This window comes from Phaenicophaeus curvirostris, chromosome 2 (assembly GCF_032191515.1).
Source record: "Phaenicophaeus curvirostris isolate KB17595 chromosome 2, BPBGC_Pcur_1.0, whole genome shotgun sequence".
Classification (NCBI taxonomy): Eukaryota; Metazoa; Chordata; class Aves; order Cuculiformes; family Cuculidae; genus Phaenicophaeus; species Phaenicophaeus curvirostris.
The window spans coordinates 87864393-87890002 of record NC_091393.1 but is presented as its reverse complement, the minus strand read 5'-3'; the positions used below and the strand labels follow the sequence as shown (position 1 = coordinate 87890002).

The following is a 25610-nucleotide window of genomic DNA, read 5'->3' as shown; positions in this document are numbered from 1 at the left end:
TCATCTGCTAACCACACTGTCATTTATTCCCTCCTCAATTTGCCTTCACTTGTTGTGATAGATTTCTTCTGCAAATTGCACTGCAGGCTTGGAGTTGCCACGTCTACTATTTTTTCCCTTTCACCATTGCAGAATTTGATTACTGAAGGTGGGCTGCAACCGAGGCTTTAGAGTCCAACATGTCACTGCTGCTTTCCCATTGAATTTTCAAGGAGTGTTCTGTTTGCGTCTCTCCCAAATGGCAGTGCCAAAGACATCAATGTCCAGTACCAGAATCCCTGAGGGCATGGGAGGACACAAGACTGGAGGGGCCTTGATACAATCATAGAATAGTTTAGGTTGGAAGGGACCTCAAAGCCCATCCAGTTCCAACCCCCCTGCCATGGGCAGGGACACCTCCCACTAGACCAGGCTGCCCAAGGCCTCATCCAACCTGGCCTTGAACACCTCCAGGGATGGGACACCCAGAGCTTCCCTGGGCAACCTATGCCAGTGCTTCACCACCCTCGTCATGAAGAAATTCTTCCTAAGGTCTAAATCTAAATCTTCCCCCTTCCAATTTAAAGCCATTCCCCCCAGTCCTATCACTACATGCCTTTGTAAAAAGTCCCTCACCAGCTTTCTTGTAGCCCCTTTCAGGTACTGGAAGTCTGCCGTAAGGTCTCTCTGGACTCTTCTCCAGAACGAACAATCCAAACTCTGTCAGCCTGTCCGCGTAGCAGTGGTGTGCCAGCCCTCTGATAGGCTTCACTGCCCTCCTCTGGACTAATTTCAACAGTTCCATATCCTTCTTATGTTAAGGATCCCAGAACTGGACACAGTACTCCAGGTGGGGTCTCACAAGAGCAGAGGGGGAGAATCACCATGAGATTGAGTGCACCCTCAACACGTTTGCAGATGGCACCGAGCCGAGTGGTGCAGATCACACTAGAAGGACGGGATGTCATCCAGAGGGCCCTGGACAAGCTGGAGAAGTGGGTGTGTGTGAGCCTCATGAGGTTCAACAAGGCCACTTGCGAGGTTCTACATCTGGGCCAGGGCAACCTGCGGTTTCAGTACAGGATGGGGGATGATGTGATGGAGAGCAACCCTGCGGAGAAGGACTTGGGGGTGCTGATGGATGAGAAGCTTGATATAAGCCGGCAATGCGTGCTCACAGCCCAAAGGCCAACACTGATGGCAGCACGGGCGGCTCTCCCCCTCCTTTAAAAACACAGGAGACAGGAATTCCTCTTCCTCGGCTCTAGGCGTCGAAGCATCCCCCGTCTCTCGCCCCGCGCCCATCGCGGGGTCAAAGCGCTCCCGCCCCGCGCCACGTGCCGCCAACGGCGTGAGGTGTTTTGTCCCGCGCCGGCCGCCTTCCCCCTCGCTCCTCTCCTTCCGGCTGCGGGCGCTGCCGCGTTGCCATGGCGTTTTCCGCCCGCAGCGGGGAGCCGGCGCGGCCTGGCCGGGCCTGAGCGGCGCGGAGCCTGCCCTGCCCTGCCCGGCGGCCGAGCCCCCGCCCCCTCCGGCCCCGCGGCCAAGATGGCGGGGAACGGCGGAGGCTTGGCTGGCGCCGGGAGCGGGGAGATCATCCAGCTCAACGTGGGCGGCACCCGGTGAGCCGAGGCGCCGGGCAGCCCCTGCCGAAGCGGGGTGGGGGGGGGGCGGTGGTCCGGGGCGCGGCTGCCCGTGGGGAGGTAGTGCCGGCTCTGTGTCCCGGCTTCGCCCCGCACCGCGCAGGGGAGCGGAGCCAGGGGTGCGCGGGACCGGGGTCTGCTAGGCTCTCTGGGCGGGCAGCTTTCTCGGGACAAGAGGACAGAGGGCTTGGCTTTGCCCTCACAGAACGGTCTGAGTTGGAAGGGGTCGCAAAGGCCGTCCCGTTCCGACCCACTGCCACGGGCGGGGACACGTCCCGCCAGACCAGGCTGCTCAAGGCCCCGTCCAGTCTGGGATGGAGTATTCACAACCTCCCCGGGCCACCTGTGCCAGTGCCTCACCACCCTCATCTTAAAGAGTTTCTTCCCAATATCTGTTAAACAAAGGCTTGTCTGTTCACAGAGGCTTGTAGTGATAGGATGAGGGCCAGTGGGCATAAACTGGAGAAGGGCAGATTTGGACTAGACATAAGGAAGATTTTTTTCACTATGAGAGTAGTGAGGCACTGGCGCAGGTTGCCCAGGGGAGCTGTGGATGACCCATCCCTGGAGGTGTTCAAGGCCGGGTTGGGTGGGACCTTGGGCAGCCTGATCTAGTAGGACGTTTCCCTGCCCGTGCCAGGGGGATTTGAACTGGACGATCTTCCAACCCAAACTATTCTATGATTCTATGATCTAAGTCTTCCCCTTTCCAACTTAAAGCCATTCCCCGTCATCGTATCACTCCATGCCCGTCTAAAAAGTCTCTCCCCAGCTTACCTGTAGGCCCCCTTAAATACTGGAAGGCTGCTACAAGATCTCCTAGGAGCCTTATCTTCTCTAGGCTGAACAAGCCCAATTCTTTGAGCCTGTCCTTGTATGGAAGGTGCTCCAGCCCTGTGATCATCTTTGCTGCCCTCCTGTCGACCTGTTCCATCAGGTCCATAGGCTTCTGGGAATCAGTCTACTTAGCAATCTCGGAGTCTAAGGTAATAGAAAGGTAGATATGATACTGCTGCTATCAACTGGAAGAAAAAATTGTATTTGAATGCGCACTGGAAGTGTGGAACATGGCATATATGGACGCTTTGGTAGACTGAGGTAGAGAATCATGGTAAAGGACTGGTCCAAATCTGTGATCTGTCAAAATGCTCAGATATGAAGTAATTCAGAATACTGTACGTGGTGGAAAAAAGTAACATGTCTTCCTGAGTTTGTGCACAATGTGAAGCCAGCTACAAGTAGTAGAAACTGCTACCGCTACAACTTAAGAATTGTCTTAAGAATTTTCATGTCTTATTCAGAAAATGAACTCATTTCTGTAACTGTATTGTATGTTACAACCTTTCTTAAGGGAGGGCACAATAAAAATCAGTGCAGAATTCCTTTGTTATAATAAGACACTAAGAACCTGTTCTGCCCAGGGAAGCTGCTTGTAACTTGCGTAGGCACAACTCACCTGTAATGATGCTTTCAGGATAACTCTGATGTCTGCATGGACCAGATTTCATGTTGCACTGAGTAAGGTTCTTCAGTGAACTCTCTGAAATTACAGGCCTGTTCATCTTTTAGGCTTTTATTACAAATGGAATCACAAGGATGCTTCAGTCTTATAATTTTGCATAGATCTTGCTTATTAAATGCCTCTGCAGAGAACAGAAAATTATGTACAGGGCATGAATCAAGGAAGAAATACACATACCCAGAGGCCTTGCTTACACAGAGAAGCATGAAGAATAAAGCAGACTAACAATTGTATGTATGTAATTTCTAGTTGAAGGTCTAGATTCAACAGATATTATTTAGATGTAAGAAGTAGGAAACGTGTGCATAGATATTTCCCTTTTAATAAGGAGATAACATTCAATATCACCTCTGTGTAAGAGGTTTTGGGTTTTTGCAAGCTCAGCTTCTCTAGTAGTGTGCTTATTCTTTGAAAAATGTACCCAATACAGGTTTTTCAGCTTGCAAAGGCAGGCTGCTCAAAGCTGACATGGAGTGGATGATCTGAATAGTGAATGGGGGAGTGTGGGGTACTGTACATGTTTCCTCCTCTTCATTAGTTTGTGTTACCCTTACTAGAAACCTGAAACTTTTAGTTTTGTTTGTAGAGTTGTATGAGAAGAGGAAAATAGTGCTTTTTGTTTCTGACAGCAGTTAAACTCTGCAGTGTCTAGAACAGAGATCTCAGCTTTCCGTGTTCTGACACGAGATTCCTGCTGCTCCCTGGGACTGCCAAAGCCTCTCTGCTGTGCTTGGCTGCTCCACTGGTTCCTGGGCAGAGCTTTAGTAGATTCCTTTGCTTGGGGTACAAGCCTCTTGCAAGTTGATATTTATAGAAATTACTGTAACAAATGTAGTGAATTCTCTTGACCCTTTATCTCCCTCTGGCTATAAGTCTACAAATGCAATAGACTATGAAAATGGTTGCCTTGAATTGAAACTTGGTGTGGTTTTTTTCCATTTGCCTATGTTTTCTTTAAAATAACTGTAGGCTGCCTCCTGCTTAAGCATGTTTGAGGATATTGCACTGAGCTTGACCAATTTTCCTCAAACAATGTTTATCTGACCACTGCATGGAGCTGCAGATGCACTTACACATGTAAACGTTGCTAGCTGAGCTGCTTTCTGCATCCTGTAAAGGAGGACTCTGTCTCATTTTTTACACAGATTAATGTATGTGTATTAGAAGTTCTGAAGTATATGTTAGTATGAGGTATTACCTACTAAACTAGTTCCATAGTTTTAAATCGCAGACAGAAAATCCTTGGGCTATCTAAACCCACTGATAAAATATCAAGAAGATGGATGTGGAATCAGTCAATGGTTCTTTTTCCTGTCCTCCTTATTGTGTAGCTTCTTCTGGAACATTTTCTAGTCCCAAATGTTTCGCTACTAAGCTCTTTAACTGATTTAGGAAATGCTAGAGTGGAACCCAGCTGGTCAAAACATCAGCAAACCTTCAATCTTGGCACCTCTGAAAAGCTGAGTATCACTCCTGTGCCTAAATGCAAACATACCTCCAGGTCAGAAAAGGTGCTGTGATGTATAGAGAAGATAGTAACACTGGGTCCTCAAACAACAAACATCTGTTCTAAGATCCTGAACATCTTCATGCTCTCATCAGACTTCTTATGGCTTCAGAATTAATTTAGCATTTATCATTTTGTTGTAGAAAAATGCCAGTTAGCTGTGGTTCTAGTACTTTTCCAGTATCTTTCTGACTATACACGCCTTCCTGGGAAACCATAAAAAATGTTGTGGGGTCTTTTTTTCCCTAAAAACACAAAAATAACTGAATATTGTGAAGTACTTAAAGTATTGGACAATAAAATCTTTGGCTTGTGATGACATTTGAAATGGTGAACCTGCATCTTTTCCCCATAGTTACAAGCAGAGTCTGGATTATTCTTGGATAAAATTCATGTAACTCATTGTTTTCTAGTATGCACATCCTATAATGTAGTTAAATGAATCATCCCTTACTTTTAAAGTAGAGAAGGATAGTGGTCTGCATTACTGATGTTAAAAGCTGTGTACACCTGCTACTGTACTTAAAAGTCACTTTCCGTTTAAGTAGGAAACCACTTTGATTCTATTTATTTATTTATTTGTTTTTAGAAAAGACTCCACATGTTTGTGCTTAGAACATTTGTTGAGAACAGATTTGCCATTGTTATGCTTGCAGTGAGCAGTGACACAATCCACATTTTATGCAGGATGGTAGTTCCATACAGCCTTTGTGTTTCTGTCCCTCAGGGGGTATGAAGTAATGCTTTATGTTTACATCTTATTTTCTCCAAAGCTGGAAAATACAAGCAATGAAAACTAGATAAACTATAATCAAGTGTTCTTATTAAAAACTATTTTGTATTATATTCCTATACTGTCTGGAAAGTTGTCATGGAATTTAATGCATTTCCTTTTTTGATTCCCGTTAATGAGGTCTCTTAGTCATGGTACTTGTACAAGGATGTGGGCGGTCAGAGAGCTGATGCGGGTCATGAGCTGTTGTCAAAGCTGCTGGTCCAGTTGTCTTCCTTTCTTGTTAAACCAAAGCCAGAAGTAGTGTACAAGAGGGGATAGTTATTTATTATATAAAATACTGTCTGACATTATACTACTATATGTATTATTTCATAATGTGATTTGGAGGAAATACTTTCTTTTAACTGTTGTTGTTATTGCCCCCTCCTAAGATGGCCTGAATAGCAAAATGGCAAATAATTAGAGGTATTGTGAAATATTAACTTGAAGCTCATTTTAGTTTTTGCAGTGCACGATGTTGCACCCTTTGAGTCCTGAGTAATATGCAATTAATAATAAATGTAGCACTGCTGATAAACTTATCTTTAAGTGGATACTTTGTTTGTGTGTATGTGGGATGTTTTTTTGCAAGCACTAGTGTTGACAAAGTAGGAGAACCAGAAAATGTAGGAAATTTGGGACAGTGTGTTACAAACATAAAGAATGACACTTTTGAGGTCTCTAGACATTACTGCTTCATGCTTAAGGACGATCTACAGGAAGAACGTGCAACCTCTTTGACTTTGTGCAGACATTTAAATGATCTCAAACTTTGCAAACCCATTTGATATCAGCTTTGTAGGACAAAGAATTTAGATAAAGCAGATTTTCTTCTAATCTTACAGCCAACTCTAAACTTGTAACTTTGGTTTCCTAGGTTCAGCACTTCAAGACAAACACTAATGTGGATTCCAGACTCCTTTTTTTCCAGGTACTTGTAATATGTCATAACATTAAACAAAGACAAACTAACAGTTATTAAAAAAATAATGATGTATGTTCTCAGTTCTTAATTTATGCAATAAATAGCGTCTTTATTCTTCAATACTTTTTCAGCAATGGGATAGATTAATTTCAAATAAGCTGTTATCTTGAATAATGCTATGGCAGCAGCATATGCGCTGAAGAGTTGTCACTTTCTAGATAGTGTTGTGGAAATAAGGCTTTAAGTCTGCCAGAAAGGGAGATACCACTGACTTTATTACTATATTGCCACTTGTGATCTTATTGACCATACAGGATTGTACTGCCTTTAATGTTTTAGGATTTTTTGTTTTAATTATTGCTGTACCTTTAGTTTAATCAAAGTTTTGAGGGTTTTATCTTGTGATGCAGGAGCTGTTGGAACATCTTTCTGCTAACATGTACTGCTTCTGTAGTTTGTGCTGCTTACTGTTTGTACCTGAGTAATTTTGCGCTGTAGTGTTCACCACAGTTAACCATGAACACATAAAAGAAAACCTAAAGGCTGGCCGTTTTGCTTCCTTACATTTAATTATTGTGCTCTAGACTTCTTTCCCAATAAAAGCCTGGCAGCTGAAATAGACAGGCAGAATTACCTGCTTCTGTTTTACCAAAATGTTCAGATAAATGGAGTGCCAGGGAAATGTCACCTTCTTTGAGGCATGGAAGGAAAGGCACAAGCAGGAAGTCCCTTGCTATTTCCCAATCTCTCAACACTAATCTAAGGAGTTTGTTCTGGAAGTCATCCAGTACTGGAATATCTCAGAGGTAATTGTCATCCCTACTCAGATGGAATCTTTAAATAAAACTGTTGACATTAGTTAGTTTGCTTCATATCTGTAAAACAAGGTTTTGGTGTTGTGTTATCTACAGCTCTGGAGCAAAACTACTCTGATCTGATGAGAGAAAAACTTTCAAGTAAAATAGTGTGAAAATTCATTCACCCCATCTTGCTCAATAAGTCCTTACAGAATGGATTGTTTACTCATCCTTTTTACTTCAACAGCTTTTACTGATTTTTACTGGATTGCAACAAAATATGCAGCCCTCTGGGTGCCTGGCAAAACTTTTCCATACTTTCAGGCTAGGCCTTGTGTCTGTTTTCTTTAGGAATCTGAAGGTCCTTATGATGCAGATCTTTGCCTTTCCTTAGTTGTGCACTTACTGTTTCTTTGTTTAGGAGAGGTACTTCACTCTCACAGGCATTCTGCTTCACCTAGGCAGTTTCCTTTGCTCAGCTACACAGTTTTACCAAAATGCAGTCTATGCAAATACAGCAAACTGACTGAGAGTGTTGCTGTCTTGTGTTGGTGCTAATACATTTCTGGGGGACATCTAACAAAGATTTCTTGTGTTACAGTTTGCTGAGTGGAAGAATTTCAACACTAAAGGATGAAACCGGTGCTGTAAGTAATAAAACTACAGATAAATAGTTAATTTAATGTTATACCTTGGTTAAGTTCTCTCCTCAGGCTTATTCACTGTGGGTGCTAGTGGGAGTTACACAGCCTGAGTCAGCTGTACTTAAAAGCATGGAAAACAAGTGGCCAAATGCATTAAAACATTCACATTCCTGGGCTTTTAAAAACTTGTTTTGGCTTTTGCCAGTATCTTCTTTGTCACTATTGAATTACATAACCCCTAATAGTAGTATTGTAGGAGCCTGCTTATAAAATGCTGACAGTTCTATCTCTGCTTCAGAGTCAATGAGGAGTACTGTTCAATTGGACTTGATGTTTTGTTCATGTTTTGTCACTTGTTTCAAGAGGAGGAAAATATGGGACTTTTAAATAATTTTAAAATGTCATCTTGTATTTTCTTTTTTTTTTGTTAGATTCAATACACAATACACTATCCACTTATAATCTCAAAGCCTTGTTGCTGTTCATGCTATTGTGCGAGAGAATGGGAGTATTTAATTTAATTATGCCTAGTGCAGCTTTAAAGGTTTTAAGATAGAATAAAGGTTTCACAGATGTAAGTACTTGAATGTCACAGTACCAGTATGGTCTTTAAACTTCCATGAAAATCTCTGGATTTTTTTGTTCTCATATTCGTTCCAAGATAAATGAGATTGGAATGATGTGCATATTTTTTTTGATCTATTTGCATTGTTCAGACAGTGCAGAGACAGAAACTGTGCTTGTTTTAAACAGAACTGCTGATTGCTGTATTGCAAAGGGAGGAGGAATTTTCATTAGATGATGTCTCACGTGTAGTTGGGTAATCCTGATGTGGAAATGTAGCTTTTGTTGGCAAATATATATATATATATTAAAATAGCTGTTGTAGTCTGTGTATATGATAGTCTTAAATGGGAAACTATAGTTAGAGCAGTTTTGTTGCATGATAGTAAGGCACACAAGCACCTTGCTAAAAGCATAGAGGTAGTTGTAATGGTAATTGACTTCATTAAAAACAAGTCTAAACTTATCTTGATCTTATTACATTTACTGCATTCTGAACACATGATAGAAGGTATTGAGACTCAGGAGCTTAAAGTACACATTTATTAAGTGCCATCTATTTGCAGCAGTGTTTCTATATATGTCTTTTAAGAATTTTGAATTAGTGGGTGGTAGAGGAATAACGAGAACATAGAGATGGTCCAAAAACTTAGGGTTATGTTTATCTGCAGTCTGCCTCATCTTCAACTCCTCTTTCCCATACTGAGCATAAAAAAATTTTAGTTGCTGGTAGTTCCATAATTATGCTAAAAGTATGGCAATTTTTATTTGCAGATATTTATTGATCGAGATCCAGCAGCATTTGCACCCATTTTAAATTTTCTTCGCACAAAGGAGTTAGACTTAAGGTAAGAAGTTCTAATTATTTTGAGTCACGTGAATTAATATGACCAGATGCTCAGGAAAGTTTTTCAAATGAGGATTGTTGAGGTTTACTCAGATAGTTGAGTGCCTAGTATATGACTTGACTCCCTGGTAAACCTGGAGTCACGTCTAAGGTATAGGTATGGTGTGGTGGAGGTGGAAATGGCAACATTATATTTTGTTAGAATTCTTGTACTGTAAACCAATTCTGGCAATGCATTTCTTAATTGTTTCTGTATACATATTTTAATGACAGACAATATTAAGATCACTTTGAAATCTCAAACATCATAACGTTGAATGTGTTTGGTGGTAATTCTGTAAACAAGTAGCTTGACATTTACATTGATGTAATACCTAGTTATATGAAAGTATTTATATTCAAGGTATTGACTCACTGTTCTTGTGGTTTTTTTGTTGTTTATTCTTTCTCTAGGGGAGTGAGTATTAATGTTCTCAGGCATGAAGCTGAATTCTATGGGATCACTCCTTTAGGTAATTTTTTTAAGTATGATGTCATCTTACATTTATTATTATAGTAGCGACACAAGTCCTGGGCAGTTGTCACCCTGAAGATTTTCAATTTTACTGTTACTGAAGGTTACTTGAAATATTTCCCGAGAAGTGCAAGCTATGGTCATATCTGTTTTTCCTCCTTAGTGAGAAGACTGCTACTATGTGAAGAATTGGAACGCTCATCTTGTGGCAGCGTCCTTTTTCATGGCTACCTGCCTCCTCCAGGTACTTATCGTATTCATGGTCTCATGGTGCTTGCAGTCACTTATCGCTGTAGTTTGTGGGGGCAATTGGCCGAGGTAGTTACTTTAGCTGTCAGACTGTCCAGAGAAGGTTTTCCTATGGTAAGATTAAGATGCATGCTTGAATTGAACATCGTTCTGTTTCAAAACCAAAGCTTTTTGTCTGTATGAAATGGCATAATTGGAGTATGGGGTGGGGAGTGTGGCATATTAATACTAAACAGGCTGTGTTTGGTAGTAGAGCTTCAAGTATGTTTCAGTTGAATGTTAATCAGCGTGGGTGCTTTCTTCTTTCTGAAGACACAGCTACTTTGGGTGCCCTATGTCTGGATGACAAATCAGCACAAATGAGCTTTCCTTAACCATATAAGTACTAGTTAGATTTTTACTTCCCTGTAGAGATGAACAGAGTTCATGTGTTAGCCGGAGAGGGTATCTAGCCAATTGTTGACAAGTTTTCTGAAGATCCTTAATATGTGAATGTAGAGAGCAAAAGCATTTTCTGTTTCAATGTTAGGATATTACCTAATTCTTACAGCAGATGAATTAGACTGTAGATCAAAATGCACAAGCATTAATCCTGTGGATGAATATCTGTTATATTGTTAAGGTTTATGGAGTGGGACAAAACATCTCTTTTCTTTTACAGGCATTCCCAGCCGTAAAATAAATAATGTTGCTGTGCCACCGACTGATGTTAGAACCAGTCAAAACTGCTCTGAGAATGAGATTCATGGAGGTGATGTCCAGCCTACCCTTGCTGGTACTGGGGAAGGTACAGTCAGGCTAGGTAAGGAGTTTTGGTTGTAAAACCAGAACAAATTGCAAAGGTTATTGTCACTGGGAAATAAAAACCGAAGAACTATATCTAGTTTCAGTCTATTATTCTGTGTATGCCTGAACTTAAATTGCTCTTAAACACTTACTTAAACACTACTCCCTATACAATATTTAAGGCTCCTGCTACACAATCAAGACATGAGGCTGAGAGAACGGCAAATCCAAGTTCTTCATGCAATCTTAGTACGGGCCTCTTAGACAAATGCCTTACACTGTACTAAAGCCATGGTGATGTCTTTAGGCATTAGATTTCTAGCATATTAAGGCTGAGAGCTAACTTGGGGAAGAGTACCGTAACCACTGACTTCCAGTGCAATGCAACACTTCTACCAAAGTGTTTTTATTTAGATGAAACAGTCATGTTCCAACTAGATAATAAATGGAGGAGCCGTAGGTGTTCTAAGGTGTTGGAAATCTCACTTTAACAGCCTAGAACAATAATACAGGTTAGCACCAACTATTTGGAAAGAACTTTTACATTGGTACTTACTTAATAACAATCAAGTTTTTACCAATTTGGCAGACTTAAATCCTGAGACATGCACTTGCCTCTTTCTCCTTACATACACTTTACATTGTAGTGACTGATGTGACTGATGAAAGAAATATCTTCCTTCCATTTAAGAATTGTAATAGTTGTAAGGGTTGTGAGGAGTAATACTACTAACCAGAATCTAGCTGAAAATGTTTCCTGAAAAACTTAATTATCAATGTTTCTGTCCATATCCTAGCAGAGAGCTCTGTTCTGTTCTAGATGTCTCCGTTCATCTTCTAATGCCCATTACTTCACTGACAGCTGTGTTGTTGGTTTTAGGTTTTCCTGTGGACCCACGGAAAGTCCTAATAGTAGCGGGCCACCACAATTGGATAGTAGCTGCTTATGCCCATTTTGCTGTTTGCTACAGGTATGACTATAACTGCTTCTCAGGTTACAGGAATCTAAAAATACAATAATTTGTTATGAGCAAAGCAGAAAGTTTGCTTTACTCTGAAATGACTCTATCACATGCATTCAGTCTGCTCCTGTAAATGTGAATGGCCACTTGTACTCATGCAAATAATCTGCTTAATAGAAATGCAAATTCTTGATGCCATCACAAAACTGATGGACTCCAACTGAACTACTTCAAAAGCCTGTTGCAAAGCACACTTCAAAGAAAAGTTTAAAAAGTTCTTTGTACTGTATGGGTTTGAAGATATTCTATGAAGTTAGACTACCAAAAAAAACTTGAAATAGATAATGGATTTTTGCCACATAAGTGATGTACCTTGTCTTAAACTTCAGTTTTTTTGGCTTAGCAGAACTGTAAAGCACTTGGTACTTCACCTGGATGGCTGAAAAAATGTTTTTAAATGTCTTGTAAATAAACTGGCTATTTTTTAAGATCAGATGAAGTAATGCCTTTATATTACAGCAGTTGTTTAGTTTACATCTGTTAGTCTTGATTTAATTGGTGGTTGTCTTTTCAGTGAAAAGTAATGTTTTAACAAAAGCTGTTGCTAAAACCAAACACTGCTGTCGTAGTATGGTTCAGAAACAGAAGGGAGAATCAAGACTGTAATGTGAATAGCTTCTTTCTTTACTGCCAAGCTGAAGCCATAGCTTGGTGTCTTTTTCATTATATGGAATGCTAATTTACTCACTTAAACTTTGTAACTGAAATCACATTTAACTTGTCTCTTGTATTTACCACTGCAATTTGTTTTGCTTTAATTTGTACTAAATGTGGCTTCTATTGTTCTACTTAATGTACTTGTTTTCAGTTATGCTTAATATGGTCTGACTGGAAAAGAGGCAGCGATTTGCAAATGTCTTTGTGCTAATTGTCCCCTCCTTAGGATTATATCCTCTGACTGTCTTCCTTGAATACTAGCTCACTTTAAGTGACTTCCTGCATGGTAGTCTACTCAATGAGACTTGTTACCGTTGATACTTCTGATGAAGTGTGTAAGACTTGAACAATTGCTGAAGGAGGGTACAGATCAATATGCCAATTCAAAATGCTGCTTTTCTTCATGGTGATTTGAGGTAGCAGTCTTGTCTTGATTTGAATATTGGTTTGGTTTTTTTCTCCTGGAACTTGCAGGAACTCTAGGAATACAATCATGCCATTTTCCCTCCTCTATTCTGCTTTTATACAGCTTTGGTAACAGTTTTTTTCCTCCCTCTCTGCTGTATCTTAGTACCTGTAACTTTTTTTATTGCTTGACAAGTGAATTTGTCCCAACTTTTTTGAATAGCTAGTGTTTGAGGTGGCAACATACACTTAAAACTACTTCTCTCTACCCACAAATTTAAATATAGCTTGCTCTTACTACTATGCTGCAGTGAAGTGATGTAAATTTTAAGATTCTTGTCAGCATTATTTTAATGTAAGGGCAACGTGAATTTAGTCAGAATCACTTCTTTAAGTGGTAATTTGTAGTGGACTGGGCAGTGAATCCCATGCAGTAAGAAATAAAATCTATTCAGATATTTAGGTTTATGACTTTCTTTTATGCTGCTTGTAACAGATATTATTTAAATATTAATTATATTAAGCGAAACGCTATAGCAAAGCACAGTGTATCTGAAAGATTTTTTTTTTTCCCTTCTGAAGTATGGCAGAAGTCTCCAAACTGTGATTACAAAGCTTGTGAGAATGTCTTGGTTGCATTTAAAGGCTTATGGATATTACAGTCCTGCTCTTAAGTCACTTCACTACAATTTCTTCTGCAGGCTATACAGGTAGAGCACAGTGGTTTGTGGTCCTTTATCTCCAGGCAGAATGCAATGCTGAAGTGAAAGAATGGCAACAATGGCAAAAAATACTGTAGATATGTTTCTCTTTTCTGTGTTAACATTTATATAATTTAAGTGCTTAGATTTACTGTGCTGTAGTTCAATTGCAGAGGATCTAAATTATTGCCTAAAATTAAATCAGATAAATTGTGCTTTTCTGGCATCATGTAGGTCTTTAAAATTGCCCAGGCAAATGATTCTCTAAAAGTAAAGCTTATAGTCAGTTCGATATAGTCTGTTTACAGTATACTGTAAACAGAAAATGTGATTAGATAGGTCAGCTTTATGCTAGAGCATGATTGGGAGCCTGTTGTGATATGTAGGACACCTTGCTTCTGGAAATTATAATAGAAATTTCTTCTAAAGTCTTATGCTGAATCTTATTTGCTAGCATTTGTCTAGCGCAGGGTTTTGGCTGGATCATCTACATTGGTTCAGGCTTAGACTGAGATGTCTGTTTCTGAATTTCTGACCTCTGTACCCTGTTCCCTCCTTTGCCTTTCCAGAATTAAAGAATCATCTGGGTGGCAGCAGGTGTTCACAAGTCCCTATCTGGACTGGACAATTGAGCGAGTGGCTCTCAATGCTAAGGTGGTTGGAGGACCTCATGGAGACAAGGATAAAATGGTTGCAGTTGCCTCGGAGAGCAGCATAATCTTGTGGAGCATTCAAGATGGTGGTAGTGGCAGTGAAATTGGTAATTATAATTGCTTTTTTTTTTTCTTGTGTGTATGTTTAACCAGAAAGAAGCCTGTGACCTAATTTTGAGGTATGTGTGATCAGCAGTGGTTGGTAGTCAGTTTCACAAAGTGGCAAAACAATCTGTAGTAAGCAAAATATTGGAGCATGTTAGGTTACTCCTCTGTCATGTCAGAGGAATCCTTTCTTAAAACCAAAATGCTGAATAGTAAAAAAGTAGTCTGTTTACTAAACCAATAGTAACTAATATTTACAGTTCAGTGCAGCCTGAGTTTTTGTGTGATGATGAAAATTAGAGTTAAACTTTTCCATGGGCTTTCTTTTGAATCTAGGCCATAGCACAAAGGAAATAAGTTTCTGAGATGGAAAGCTGCAGATACTAAGAGGCTCTGTTCTTTTTTTTTCCCTTTGTCCTATTAAAGCCATATTTTTACATGGAGATGATGAAAGGGTTTCACTTCTCTGTAAATGTAGTTCATAAATGGAATTTAGGAGATGGCAATTCATTTTAGGTAGGGAAAAAGCACATGCTACTGCCCTAAGCATACAGGAATTGCTGTTTGTACACCTCGGCTCTGAAGGACGCAAGATTAGAGAGCCTTTAGACACGGCAAGAAGACATTTTCAGAAGTAAATATTCCTTGGTACTGATCTGATAGTTTGTCTGACTCACTGTTTTTTGAATACAGGGCAAGTATGGGAGGCAGCAGGGGAATATTAGGAACTTCCTCCGGCCCTGGTGTTTGAGTCACCACTGTTGTGCCAGTGATGTCTGTTTCCTCTGGCAGTGAATCTGCTAACAAAGTATGATAACAATCTCCTTATCTGGAAAGTTTTCTCCAATACTTAATGTGCTGAGTTAATTTGTAATTAGATGTATCTCTGTAGTTGAAGGCTTGAGAATTAGTGTGGTCATTATTTAAAGTCCAAATGACCAAATTAGATTTTTGATCTATGTGCCTTTAAAGGTAGAGCTTACTTGGAAGATACTCTGGCAATTTTTAGCTATGTTAACAGCTGTTGCTTTTTTTCATGCTTGAATGAGTGTAAGCACCAATTTGGATTTGAAGATGGGGAAAGGCAAAGGTCTTATATGAGGTAATGCAGCTGTATACTGCTCTTTTACTTGTGACTCATGGAGTTTTTGTGTGTAATCGTGTTCAGCAAAACAGAAAAGGAGATTCTGTTGTATTAAAAAAGAAATCTGAAAGGTCTGTTTAACAGCTGAATGTGAAATATCTCTATTAAACAGGGACTAAACATTGTACTTGAAAAGCTATTTTTTCCTCTATGCTCCTCTTGACCAAATCTTAAAGGCAGGGAAGGGTTAGCATGACAGTTGTACTCTTGTAATAGGCATTGCTTTAAGCGTTATGCTGTTACATTTGTTTGGCATTTTCTGGTTTGACTTAGCTGCTGGTCTTACCTTAGTATTTGCAATAAAATATGTGAAGGAACATTTTGGATTTCTGGAAATCAGGTGCAAAGAGAGGCAAACCCCATAAGTGGACTTCAAATAAAAACTATAAAATATGCCAACACCATAAGGTTCTGATAATTCAGACTACAGCTGAACATGGCAACAGAAGTGAAGGAAGCGCTTCTGCTAAATAGACTGTACTGCACTGAGGTGATTTTGTGAAATAAAGGAAATGCCACTTGGGGCCTGGTGGAACAGAGAGAGAGTGCCCACAGGATTGAATCCTTAGTCTAACTAACATTGAACAGTATGTACTATTCCTCTTTTGGACAGTAGGTTTAAAAAGCTTAAGTATTGTCTTGGTTTAAAAAGCGAAGATATGCTTGTGTTGAAATAGAAATAACTTGACTATAGCTGTCTTGTTTATTTGGAGTTGCAAATGCTTGCGGTCCTGCTTTGTGTTAGAGATACAGTACATTGTGATCTTGTGAAAGAAACTGTGTTCAAAGCAGTTGTTGGAGCCTGGCGACACCATCCTCAGAAAATTGTGTGGGCTGGCATCTTTGTGATAGAGCTTTCCCAGAGCGCTCTCTTTCCTTTCAATATTACTTACATAAGACACTGCTGCTGGATTGCTGCTGTAAGCAGTATTTTACTGAGAGGGACCCTCAAGACAAGAGCCTGTCATTATGTATAGCGTTGTCTCCCTTGTGGATGAGTCTCAAGATTGTTAAGCCTAAGCAGGAGTGACACTTCAAATTCCTCCAGACCATTCAAGCTGTCTTCCTTGATTTCCTTGAACCTCATCCTTCTCTGAAGTAATCAATTCTAGTTGTTTCTGTGGATTTTTTTATTATTGCCTTTTTCATGTGCCCTGTACTGCGGAATCTTATCTGCATTGAATGATTGTACTGTGACTTGGAAAACAGTTTAGCATTCTGATTAAAACATAAGTATATATTGAGCTTCTTGAGATTTCTTCTTGGGGTGTAACAGAGGGCTGCTTCTTGGTTGGGAACGGCCCTCTGTTAGTTTGGATTTGTCCAAAACAATGTTGGGAAGTTTTCCAGCCATTGGATAGTCTTGTTTTGAAGATATCTGTCTGCTGCAGTTGAAGTATATTGATGAGGAGTAATGTAAATATGTCGAGTGAGCAGTATGGAACAGGAAACTTGTGAGTGAAGTTTGACACTTGGTTGTGTAGTGTGTCCCTAGTAGTAATGACCAGGTATAAAATTTAGCCTGCAATTACTTACAAACGTGGTTAGTTACAGGGCCAAATTGCTGGACTTCATAGCTGGCAAGCTTCAAAATTATCTCAGACCTTTTTAGTTTGCTGTAACTTTTAAATATATGATACAATAAATGGTACAAAATGTAATATGCTATCTGGGTTTTCAGGTCAATTAAAACTACTGGATATATGATGAGGCTAGAGAGCTCTAAAGAGAGGGCTGATTTTGTGGAAAAGCTCAGCTGTTGAGGTCTACTATAGCCATAGTCAGCAATGCCTGTCATATAATTCAGTGTTCTGATTTTTGAGTGAAATCTTCTTGATGCCACATGTGTTTGTGTGGAAAGCCAGCATTTGCTGGCAAGTTTTGTCTTCCAGATTTTGAATTGTATGTGATAACTGATGAAACTGGTTCCCTATATAGTTTCAATTTTTAATAGCCTGTACTCTCTGCTTATAGACTGTAAGCAAACTTACAGATGTAGAGATGAAAAGAGAAGCAAATAAATAAATAAATAAATAGGTTTTTTTGTAGGCTGCTTGTTTTTCCAACTGCAAGTATTTCTGCTAAAAGAGAAATTTGAATGCATTCAAGCAGTGTCACATTGGGGTTGCTCTATCTTTTCCCAAGAATAAAGGTGAAGCCATGTAGCTGTATTTAGTTTCTAGACAATGTTTTCAGATTGTCTATTTGATTGGTCTTTAGAAAAACAAAAAAAAAAGATGGTGAGAACTTGTAATACTCTATGCCAAATGAGTTTGCAATTACCTTTTAAATTTGTCTGTCTAGCAAAACCCATGAAATGTCTGCTTCTTAAGTGACACTTAATAGTCACAGATTTTAAAAAAAAAACAAAACCACCAAAACCACAAAACAATAACAAAATATCCTGCTTGCTATTATAGGATTTTTATTTATTTTTTAATGCCTTAGGATGTATAAAGCCATTTGACAACTTGGCAGCTGTAGAAAAATAAGGAACACGTATTTCACGTGGGCTCTTCTTCCTTCTTTTCCATTCTTTCTCCATCCCAAGTAATGATTGCATCAGCAGAGATGATTTCATGCTGCTATTTAATTTAATGGAACCCAGTTTGCTGCTTGAATGGGTACCTCACCTAGCACACTGCAAATCCAGTTTTGGCTGTTTTTTCAATTGTAATAAATGTGACATGATTGGAGTGAAGAGATGCTATTGTTACTGTTTTTTTCTCCTTATTTTAGATAAGCGTCATAGCCTTTTCATTTTTTTGTAGGAGTGTTCAGTCTCGGAGTCCCTGTAGATGCTCTCTTCTTCATTGGCAACCAGTTGGTAGCTACGAGCCATACAGGGAAAGTGGGAGTGTGGAACGCTGTGACTCAGCATTGGCAGGTGTGTTCAATTCAATTTTCAGCATCACTTTTAATAAGCTGGTATGTCATTCTAGTAAAAAGAGAATAAAATTCTTTAAAAGCATGTGTGAAATGCTTGTCACGTGATTTTTAGTCCTGACTTGTGTTATGGAGTTTCCTGTCTTGGTGTCTGAGTATTGTCCCAGTGAGCGGAATGTTGAATTGTTTGGTGGTACTACCAAGCGTGCTTTTCAGGCTTTCACATAAATGTCAAGGGCATGAGTATTTAAACTTTTGTGTGGATTACTAACTTTGTAAAAATTCACTAGGATCATAGAAAATAAATTGTGGGGACTGCGTGGTGATAATTTCTGCACCCTCTGAAAGAAGGAAGCTAGAAGCCAGTCTGATATCAGGGGGATCTCAGAAGTTTTTGTGCAATGAGACACTCTTCTTCTGTGGAGATTCACGTGGAGCTTTGAAAAATGTCTGTTTTGCATGTGGATGCTTCTGGCTGCACTGACTTTATTCCTGTTGTCAGAGTGCATATTAAATAGAGAGAGCCTTGGAGTCTGTATGAGTGAGAAATTGTCAAGCATTCATGTGAATAACAAAGCTTGTATGTCTTTGTGGCACAAAACCTGGATGCAATAAAAATCCCCAAATTGCCTTGCAAATCTCAAGAGGCAGAACTGACCTGAGGCTGCTGCACTCTTTGCTGAGTAAGTTCAGATTCATCCCTTAAATGACAGTACTATGAACAAATAGCACAGATAATAAGCATGGGATAGCACTGTTTCCACAGCAGACAGATGTGTTAGTATGGTCTTGAATTAAACAAAGCATTATCGAAAGCTCTATTGATGCCTTGAATATCTTCTGTTAAGAGACAACTTAATGCTATGTGACATGCTGGCGTTTGTCCATATTTTCTAAAGGAACAAGTCATAAAGAGTAAAATGCGATGTCCCATTCATCATCTTTGTTTTCAAGGGGAGCCACAGAAATCTTTCTGGTTGCATTAATAGTTCTTCAGTTTGACTGACTACTTTGGTGAAAACATTTCTTATTGAAGAATAAAAAATTTTTAAGGAGGGGCCTATATGACAGGATGTCCTAAACCCAAGGATTTTGGATTTCTCTTTTTTTTTTTTCCCTAGAAGATGAGAATAGCTCCCTATCAAGAAAAAAGAAACAAACCCAAAACAACAAACAAAACCCAAAAATCAAACCAAACAAAATTACCCCAATCCAACCAATTTCAAGGTGCTTTCTGTTAGTAAGGAGAAAAGAACCCCAACATCTCCTATAGATCTTCACCTCCCCTTAGAACACATTCATGAAAAACTGTGAAGATTTAAGTGTCAGTGTTGTAACTCTGATCTGCAACTTCCTTGTGAGGATAAATGATATTTATGTTAGTGCTTTCCATGAGATGCCCCATGGCTCTGGGCTTAGGATGTAATCATGCTTGCTGCAGTAAGAGATGTTTTGGGGAACAGAATATGTCCCATTTCAAACCAAGAAATTTGTTTCCTTTCAGGCTTTCTTTCCTGATGCCTTTCTAGGTTCTACTTTAAGGAGACTGAGTTTTTGCAAAGCTCTCCTTCCTTACACTGTGATTTTTGTGTTTAATGTGCTTGACACCCTGAAGATGTAAATCTGACCTTTGCCTCTAATTGGTTCTCACATCTTCCCATCTTGGAGATCTGAGCAGACTAGCTGAGGTGGTACCTGTTCTTCTGGCAGTGTTTTAATTGCATGCAACAAGGAGAGGAGGTTGTGGATGCTAGACACATCAGTAATGAAATTCCTACCATAAGAAAGCTGAAAAGAAGAAGAATGTTTAGCATTATAGAACAAGAGGTAATGTAAAGCAACAGAGTGTGACAGAAAAACTTAGTCAGCGAGGTGAGGATTCTGACTAGCTTGTGTTTTACCAGTGACTCTTGTATAGCTTTGCTTGGTTTCCTAACGAAAGCTCACATGTTGGCAGATGCAACTGCTGAATCACCTCTGGTGTTCCTGTCCCTGCTGCAGAAGAAGGGACTCCCCTTGTTCGGTGTAATTTCTCTGACCCAGCTAGTCAATCTCTTCTGTCAACAGCATTCTGGATGCTCTTACTTAGCCCTCTCCTTGCAGTTGTTGTGTCTTCTGCAAGGTGATGAGTAAAGCAGTATATCTGTTAATGGGTTGCCTCTACCTTCCTTAGTTCAGTAAACTTTTTATAGATGTGAGAGTTTCTCTATATACATTTGATTGACAGAACAAGCGAGCACACTGCACCTTCATCCATAAAATCATAGAATGGTTTGGGTTGGAAGGGACCTTAAAAGATCATCTTGTTCCAGCCCCCCTGCCATGGGCAGGGACACCTCCCACTAGACCAGGCTGCTCAAGGCACCATCCAACCTGATCTTAAACGCTTCCAAGGAGAGGGCATCCGTAACTTCCCTGGGCAACCTGTTCCAGTGTCTCACCACCCACATTGTGAAGAATTTCTTCCTAATGTCTGCTCTAAATCTTTCCCCTTCCAATTTCAAGTCATTCACCCTTGTCCTATCACTGTGTGCCCTTGTAAAAAGTCCCTCCCCAGCTTTCTTGAAACCCCTTCAGGTACTGGAAGGCTGCCATAAGCTCTCCCCGGAGCCTTTTCTTCTCCAGGTTGAACAACCCCAGCTCTCTCAGCCTGTCTTCATAGCAGTTTCTTAGATGCTGAGGCTCAGTTTGGATTCTTAGCTTTCTGCTCCTTTACTACTTCTTTAAAGCAGTCTGGAAAAAAATAAGTCTTTTGAAACCAAGTTCTCTGGCACAGATCATTAGATGCCTTATTTAATTAGGTGTAGTTTGAATTTGACTGTGGGAGGGTAGGGCACTTAAACAGCTGTGTGAAAGCATTGAGATCAAGGATAGCAATTCTTTTCAGTAATTGGAAAGGATTCTTCTCCAGGTCATTCATTCATCAGTTATACAAGGAAAATCCAAGTACCCTCCAAGAACAATTTCTTTTTAGTGTTGTAGCTGTGCTGAATTGTGGATAAATATAAGTGGAGAGGTGTAATTCTTTAAACAAAAAAAGGAGGGAAAGTACCTCCTCTGCTCCACCCAGAAAAATGCACAGAAGCTATATTCATGTTGCAACCTTCTCTGTAAGGCTAAGTGATAGGCTTAGAATATGTTTTATGGACTTACAGGCCATTCTTAGGTTAGGAATAGGTACTGGTTTAGCGTGATGGCTTTTTGGGGTGCAGGGAAGTTTCTTTGGTTGGTTTGTTTTGCTAATATCCAACAGAATCATTGTAGGTATTTTGCAGATGATTTTGCAAGTCTCTCAAGGAATCGGAAGGATGCGGCTGGTCAGAGAGAAATCAGAATTTAAACTGAAATTTCTGTGAATTAGTATTTAGTGTCCGTTAAGTGGACTGACTGAACCGTACCGAGTACAGGAAAAATGCATAACTTCATCCATGATTTAGTGCTCTGGATAAAATGGCTTTTGGCGTTTTCTTCCTCAAGGCTGAAACAAAAAAAGAATTTGTTGAGATAGGGGATCATACCTAGGATAAGCTAAACTTTTTCTTTGCTTGAGATCTCTGGCCCACCTGAGAGGATAAGCATTCCTTTTGATCCTAGAGGGCAAAGAGAGGGCATTCTTAATCCCTCACCTTAAGTTTTAGACCTGTAAGTAAAATACGACAGGATTGCCTTCCAATTTACTTGGTGTGGATGTGTATTGGAAGTGGGAAATTGTAATGGGACAAGAATTTTTTTTCCCCTCATTCTGTATGTGCTAGGGGCTGAGATCTTCATAGAGCCTGGCAGGGGGTCACAAGAACTGGGGGTAAAGGAAGGCTTAGAGAGGCACCATCTTTGCCCAGCAACCTCTTCAGGAGTTGCCAGAAAGGGAAGAAGGGATAGGGCAGAAAGTGTGAAGTATACACATTGTGCATATTGGAAAAAAATACTCTTCTTGAGGATATGGATTAGGTGCAAAGCTGTGAGCTTTGTGCCGTCACATGGAGAAAGGTCTTCCAGAACAGTTGTGCTAACCTGTCTGCATGCTTCTCCTGAGCCTCATGACTTAAGATCTGGTTTCATAGAAGAATGTGATCTGCTAGCAGTACTTTAAGAATGTCATTGGTATGTGTGAGTGCATGCCAAGTAGCTTCTGACCAGTACCAAACTCAGGTGTTCTTCAACAAAATAATATACTGAAAATGTCTGAAAAATGAGAAAGGAGCAACCTAACTTTTTTTGTTTGTTTGTTTGTTCGGTGGTTTGTTATTGTTTTGGTTTTTTTCCCCTTTTTGTTTGCCCTAGGTTCAGGATGTTGTTCCTATCACAAGCTATGATACTGCTGGGTCTTTTCTGCTGCTGGGCTGTAACAATGGTTCCATATATTATATAGGTAAGAAATGCGGGCAGGGCAGAATAAGGAGGTGGTACTGAACAGTATTGTTAAAACTCTTTAGTAGGTTTAAGTTGCACAACGCTGTGTATTCAGGTTAATAAACAAATGTATCTTCCCCACAGACATGCAGAAGTTCCCATTGCGAATGAAAGACAACGATCTTCTAGTGACAGAATTGTACCATGATCCTTCCAATGATGCTATAACAGCGCTCAGTGTCTACCTCACACCTAAAACAAGTCAGTATGCTCTCACTGTCTCTACAGTAAGAGTCTTATTACAGATGCGGTTTTTGTTGCTGCATAGCAGGGCTAAAGCAGACAAGGTAGCCCTTGCCATAAACAATGATTTTTTCCTTCAATTAATCATCTTCAAATGAATGATAGCATAACTGTTTCCCCATATAGCTATACATACGTATAAATAGGTACATGTATTTGCATGTATATGTGCGTACGCTTGTACGTTATGCATTATGTTTTAATGTATAGTGTAATAACCTAATGCATCCTACGTTAATGCTTGTGCATAATGTACCTTTGGTGTTTTTAAGCCTTTTACACAAGGTATGCACTTAGATTATTAATTGTATTGGCTGAAATAGTTTGTGATGAACTGGGGGAGGGAGACAGTCTTGCTGTTTTGTCTAACCTTATAACCAGTATACTGAAACCCATTTCCTTGTGCAGCTGAATGAAGTGCTGAATGAAGCTTAGCTGTTGTGTCTATGTGCCCTTTTGTAATCACAGTCAGCTATCTTTTAGATGACCAAAAAACCTCCAAATGAAACAAAGCATCCTCCCCAAAAAAAACAAACTGGGAGAATATGGTTACTTATGTAACTTTTTAACTGCAGTCTTCCTGGCTTTGGCTTTCCTTTCCCATTTGCCTCCCAGTAAGGCAGAAAAATAAATAGTATGTGGCACGTATTGACCATATTGCTGTGAGGAGTGCCAAAATACCCAGTCATATGACATTGCCTCCTCCCTCCTGAAAGACAAGATGATGATGGTTGTTAAGACAGTGTTGAAGAATGTAGTATGGACTTGCACAAGCGTTGAGATTTTTTTGTGGCAAAAGGTCCTCTCTGTCCATGGGAAAATAATGGGTAAATAGCATTTAGAATAAGGATCTTTCTCACTGTGGAAGCTTGGAAACTCTATTTTCTACTGCTTCATTCCCTGGCCCCAGTAAGACAAGCTTTCATTCCTGGGGGGACCAACTATGTTCTTGCTTCTTTTAGGTGTAAGTGGCAATTGGATTGAGATTGCATATGGCACCAGCTCTGGAGCAGTGAGGGTGATTGTACAGCACCCTGAAACTGTTGGGTCTGGGCCTCAGCTCTTTCAGACCTTCACAGTTCATCGAAGTCCTGTTACGAAGATTATGCTCTCGGAGAAACACCTTGTGTCAGGTATCTTCTTTTCTGTTCACAAATATGTATTGGCACTTCTCCAAGGAAGTATTTGTATGCATTGCTTTATAACTTGCATTGTTCCCAGTTGTGATAGAAATTAGTTGAACAGATTTAGGGGCTGAGATGGGGCTAGATTAGCTTTGTTTCTGTTTCTTAAAGTAAGCATTCTTCAAAGCCTTTGACTTTAAAAGGCCTAGGTTTTATTTGACCAGATACTGGAACAGCTGTTTTGTTTGCATCTTATTTCAAGGTTGCCATTTGTGGAAATAAAAGGGTTTGTAAACAAATACATCCTTCTCAAGTCTTGTTGTGGGTAGATCCTTTAGGACTTGGCTTCTTTTAACAGCCTTTCAGGAGCTTCCTGGGTTGCAGCAAAATGTGTACCATCTCCTCTTGGACCCTAAAAGAAGCCTTCCTATGGCTTCAAGGGGCTGTCTGCATTTCTTCTTTTCTCCCAGTGTTACTTGTGCTATCTCATTTGTCTTATCTTATGCTCAGTAATTGTCTTGCTTTTAGGGAAGATCAAATCACTTCTCTCTCAACGTATTTCACCCAGAATCCAGCAACCAGGGCATGGCAGAGAACAGCTTTACTTTCTGCTGCTATCCCATTTTTTTAAGTAAATAAGTAACAGGAAACATGGTATGCAATTACACTGCAAACAAACATCCCAGAGGTCATCTGTTACCCTGCAGCTTGGTGCTAAACCTTTAGTGTCAGGAAAGGGCACATCTCTATGTAAAAAACTGAGTAACTGATGAATGAAATAAAAAAGCACTATTGTGTGATGAAGGTTCTGTTGCCAGGCTGCACTCATGACATGTCTCCTCCTAGCATCTGCACATAGATGATTGAAGTGTGCTGTAAGCTACTGGTGCTGACTCAGAGAGATCTTAATGGAGGTTCCACCTCCCTCAGTTTTTCTTGAATTTCTGAGGGAAGAGACAAAACTAATAGAAAACAGGGCATTGACAATTTGTAGACTGTTGACCTGATGTTGACTAAATTCTGCTTGCTTACTCAATCTTGGAAAACTACCATATAGAAATCATTAGAGAAGTTTATCTCAGAAGTTTTGTCATCCATTTTAAATGTTATTGTACATCTTTTCCTTTCTAGTTTGTGCTGATAACAACCATGTACGGACATGGACTGTGACTCGTTTTCGGGGCATGATTTCAACTCAGCCAGGCTCAACACCTCTTGCGTCATTCAAAATCTTATCCTTGGAGGAAGCAGAGAGTCATGGCAGTTACTGTTCTGGAAATGACATTGGTAGGATGCCTCTTGTTCTGAGCCTGTACATTCACTGGTCTTCAACCCTGTAACATGCCAGTCAGCTGATGGCTGTAAGCTCTTATTTACTGCTCTCTCCTTGAAAAGATGGCAGGGATCTGCAAGATCCACCTGGAATTACTCACTATTTAGACTGTATAGAGTACACTTAAAAGGTTTACTCTGAAAGTAAGAAAATTGGAAGAAAAACTTTCAAAGATAGA

General features: G+C 40.1%; 1 protein-coding gene across 1 annotated transcript in view; it reads left to right on the top strand.

Annotated features, from left to right (window-relative positions):
* Window positions 1–1335: 1335 nt before the first annotated feature.
* The window catches only part of KCTD3 (potassium channel tetramerization domain containing 3), a 32939-nt gene continuing 8664 nt past the window's right edge, over window positions 1336–25610 (top strand). Inside the window, exons 1-14 of the mRNA XM_069852770.1 lie at window positions 1336–1598; window positions 6301–6354; window positions 7747–7792; window positions 9128–9201; window positions 9654–9712; window positions 9878–9958; window positions 10625–10765; window positions 11630–11720; window positions 14104–14294; window positions 18208–18323; window positions 22604–22691; window positions 22817–22933; window positions 23938–24108; window positions 25231–25386. Of these exons, the coding sequence (XP_069708871.1) occupies window positions 1525–1598; window positions 6301–6354; window positions 7747–7792; window positions 9128–9201; window positions 9654–9712; window positions 9878–9958; window positions 10625–10765; window positions 11630–11720; window positions 14104–14294; window positions 18208–18323; window positions 22604–22691; window positions 22817–22933; window positions 23938–24108; window positions 25231–25386 (1459 nt within the window). The 5' untranslated portion in view covers window positions 1336–1524. The remainder of the gene's footprint in view (window positions 1599–6300; window positions 6355–7746; window positions 7793–9127; window positions 9202–9653; window positions 9713–9877; window positions 9959–10624; window positions 10766–11629; window positions 11721–14103; window positions 14295–18207; window positions 18324–22603; window positions 22692–22816; window positions 22934–23937; window positions 24109–25230; window positions 25387–25610) is intronic.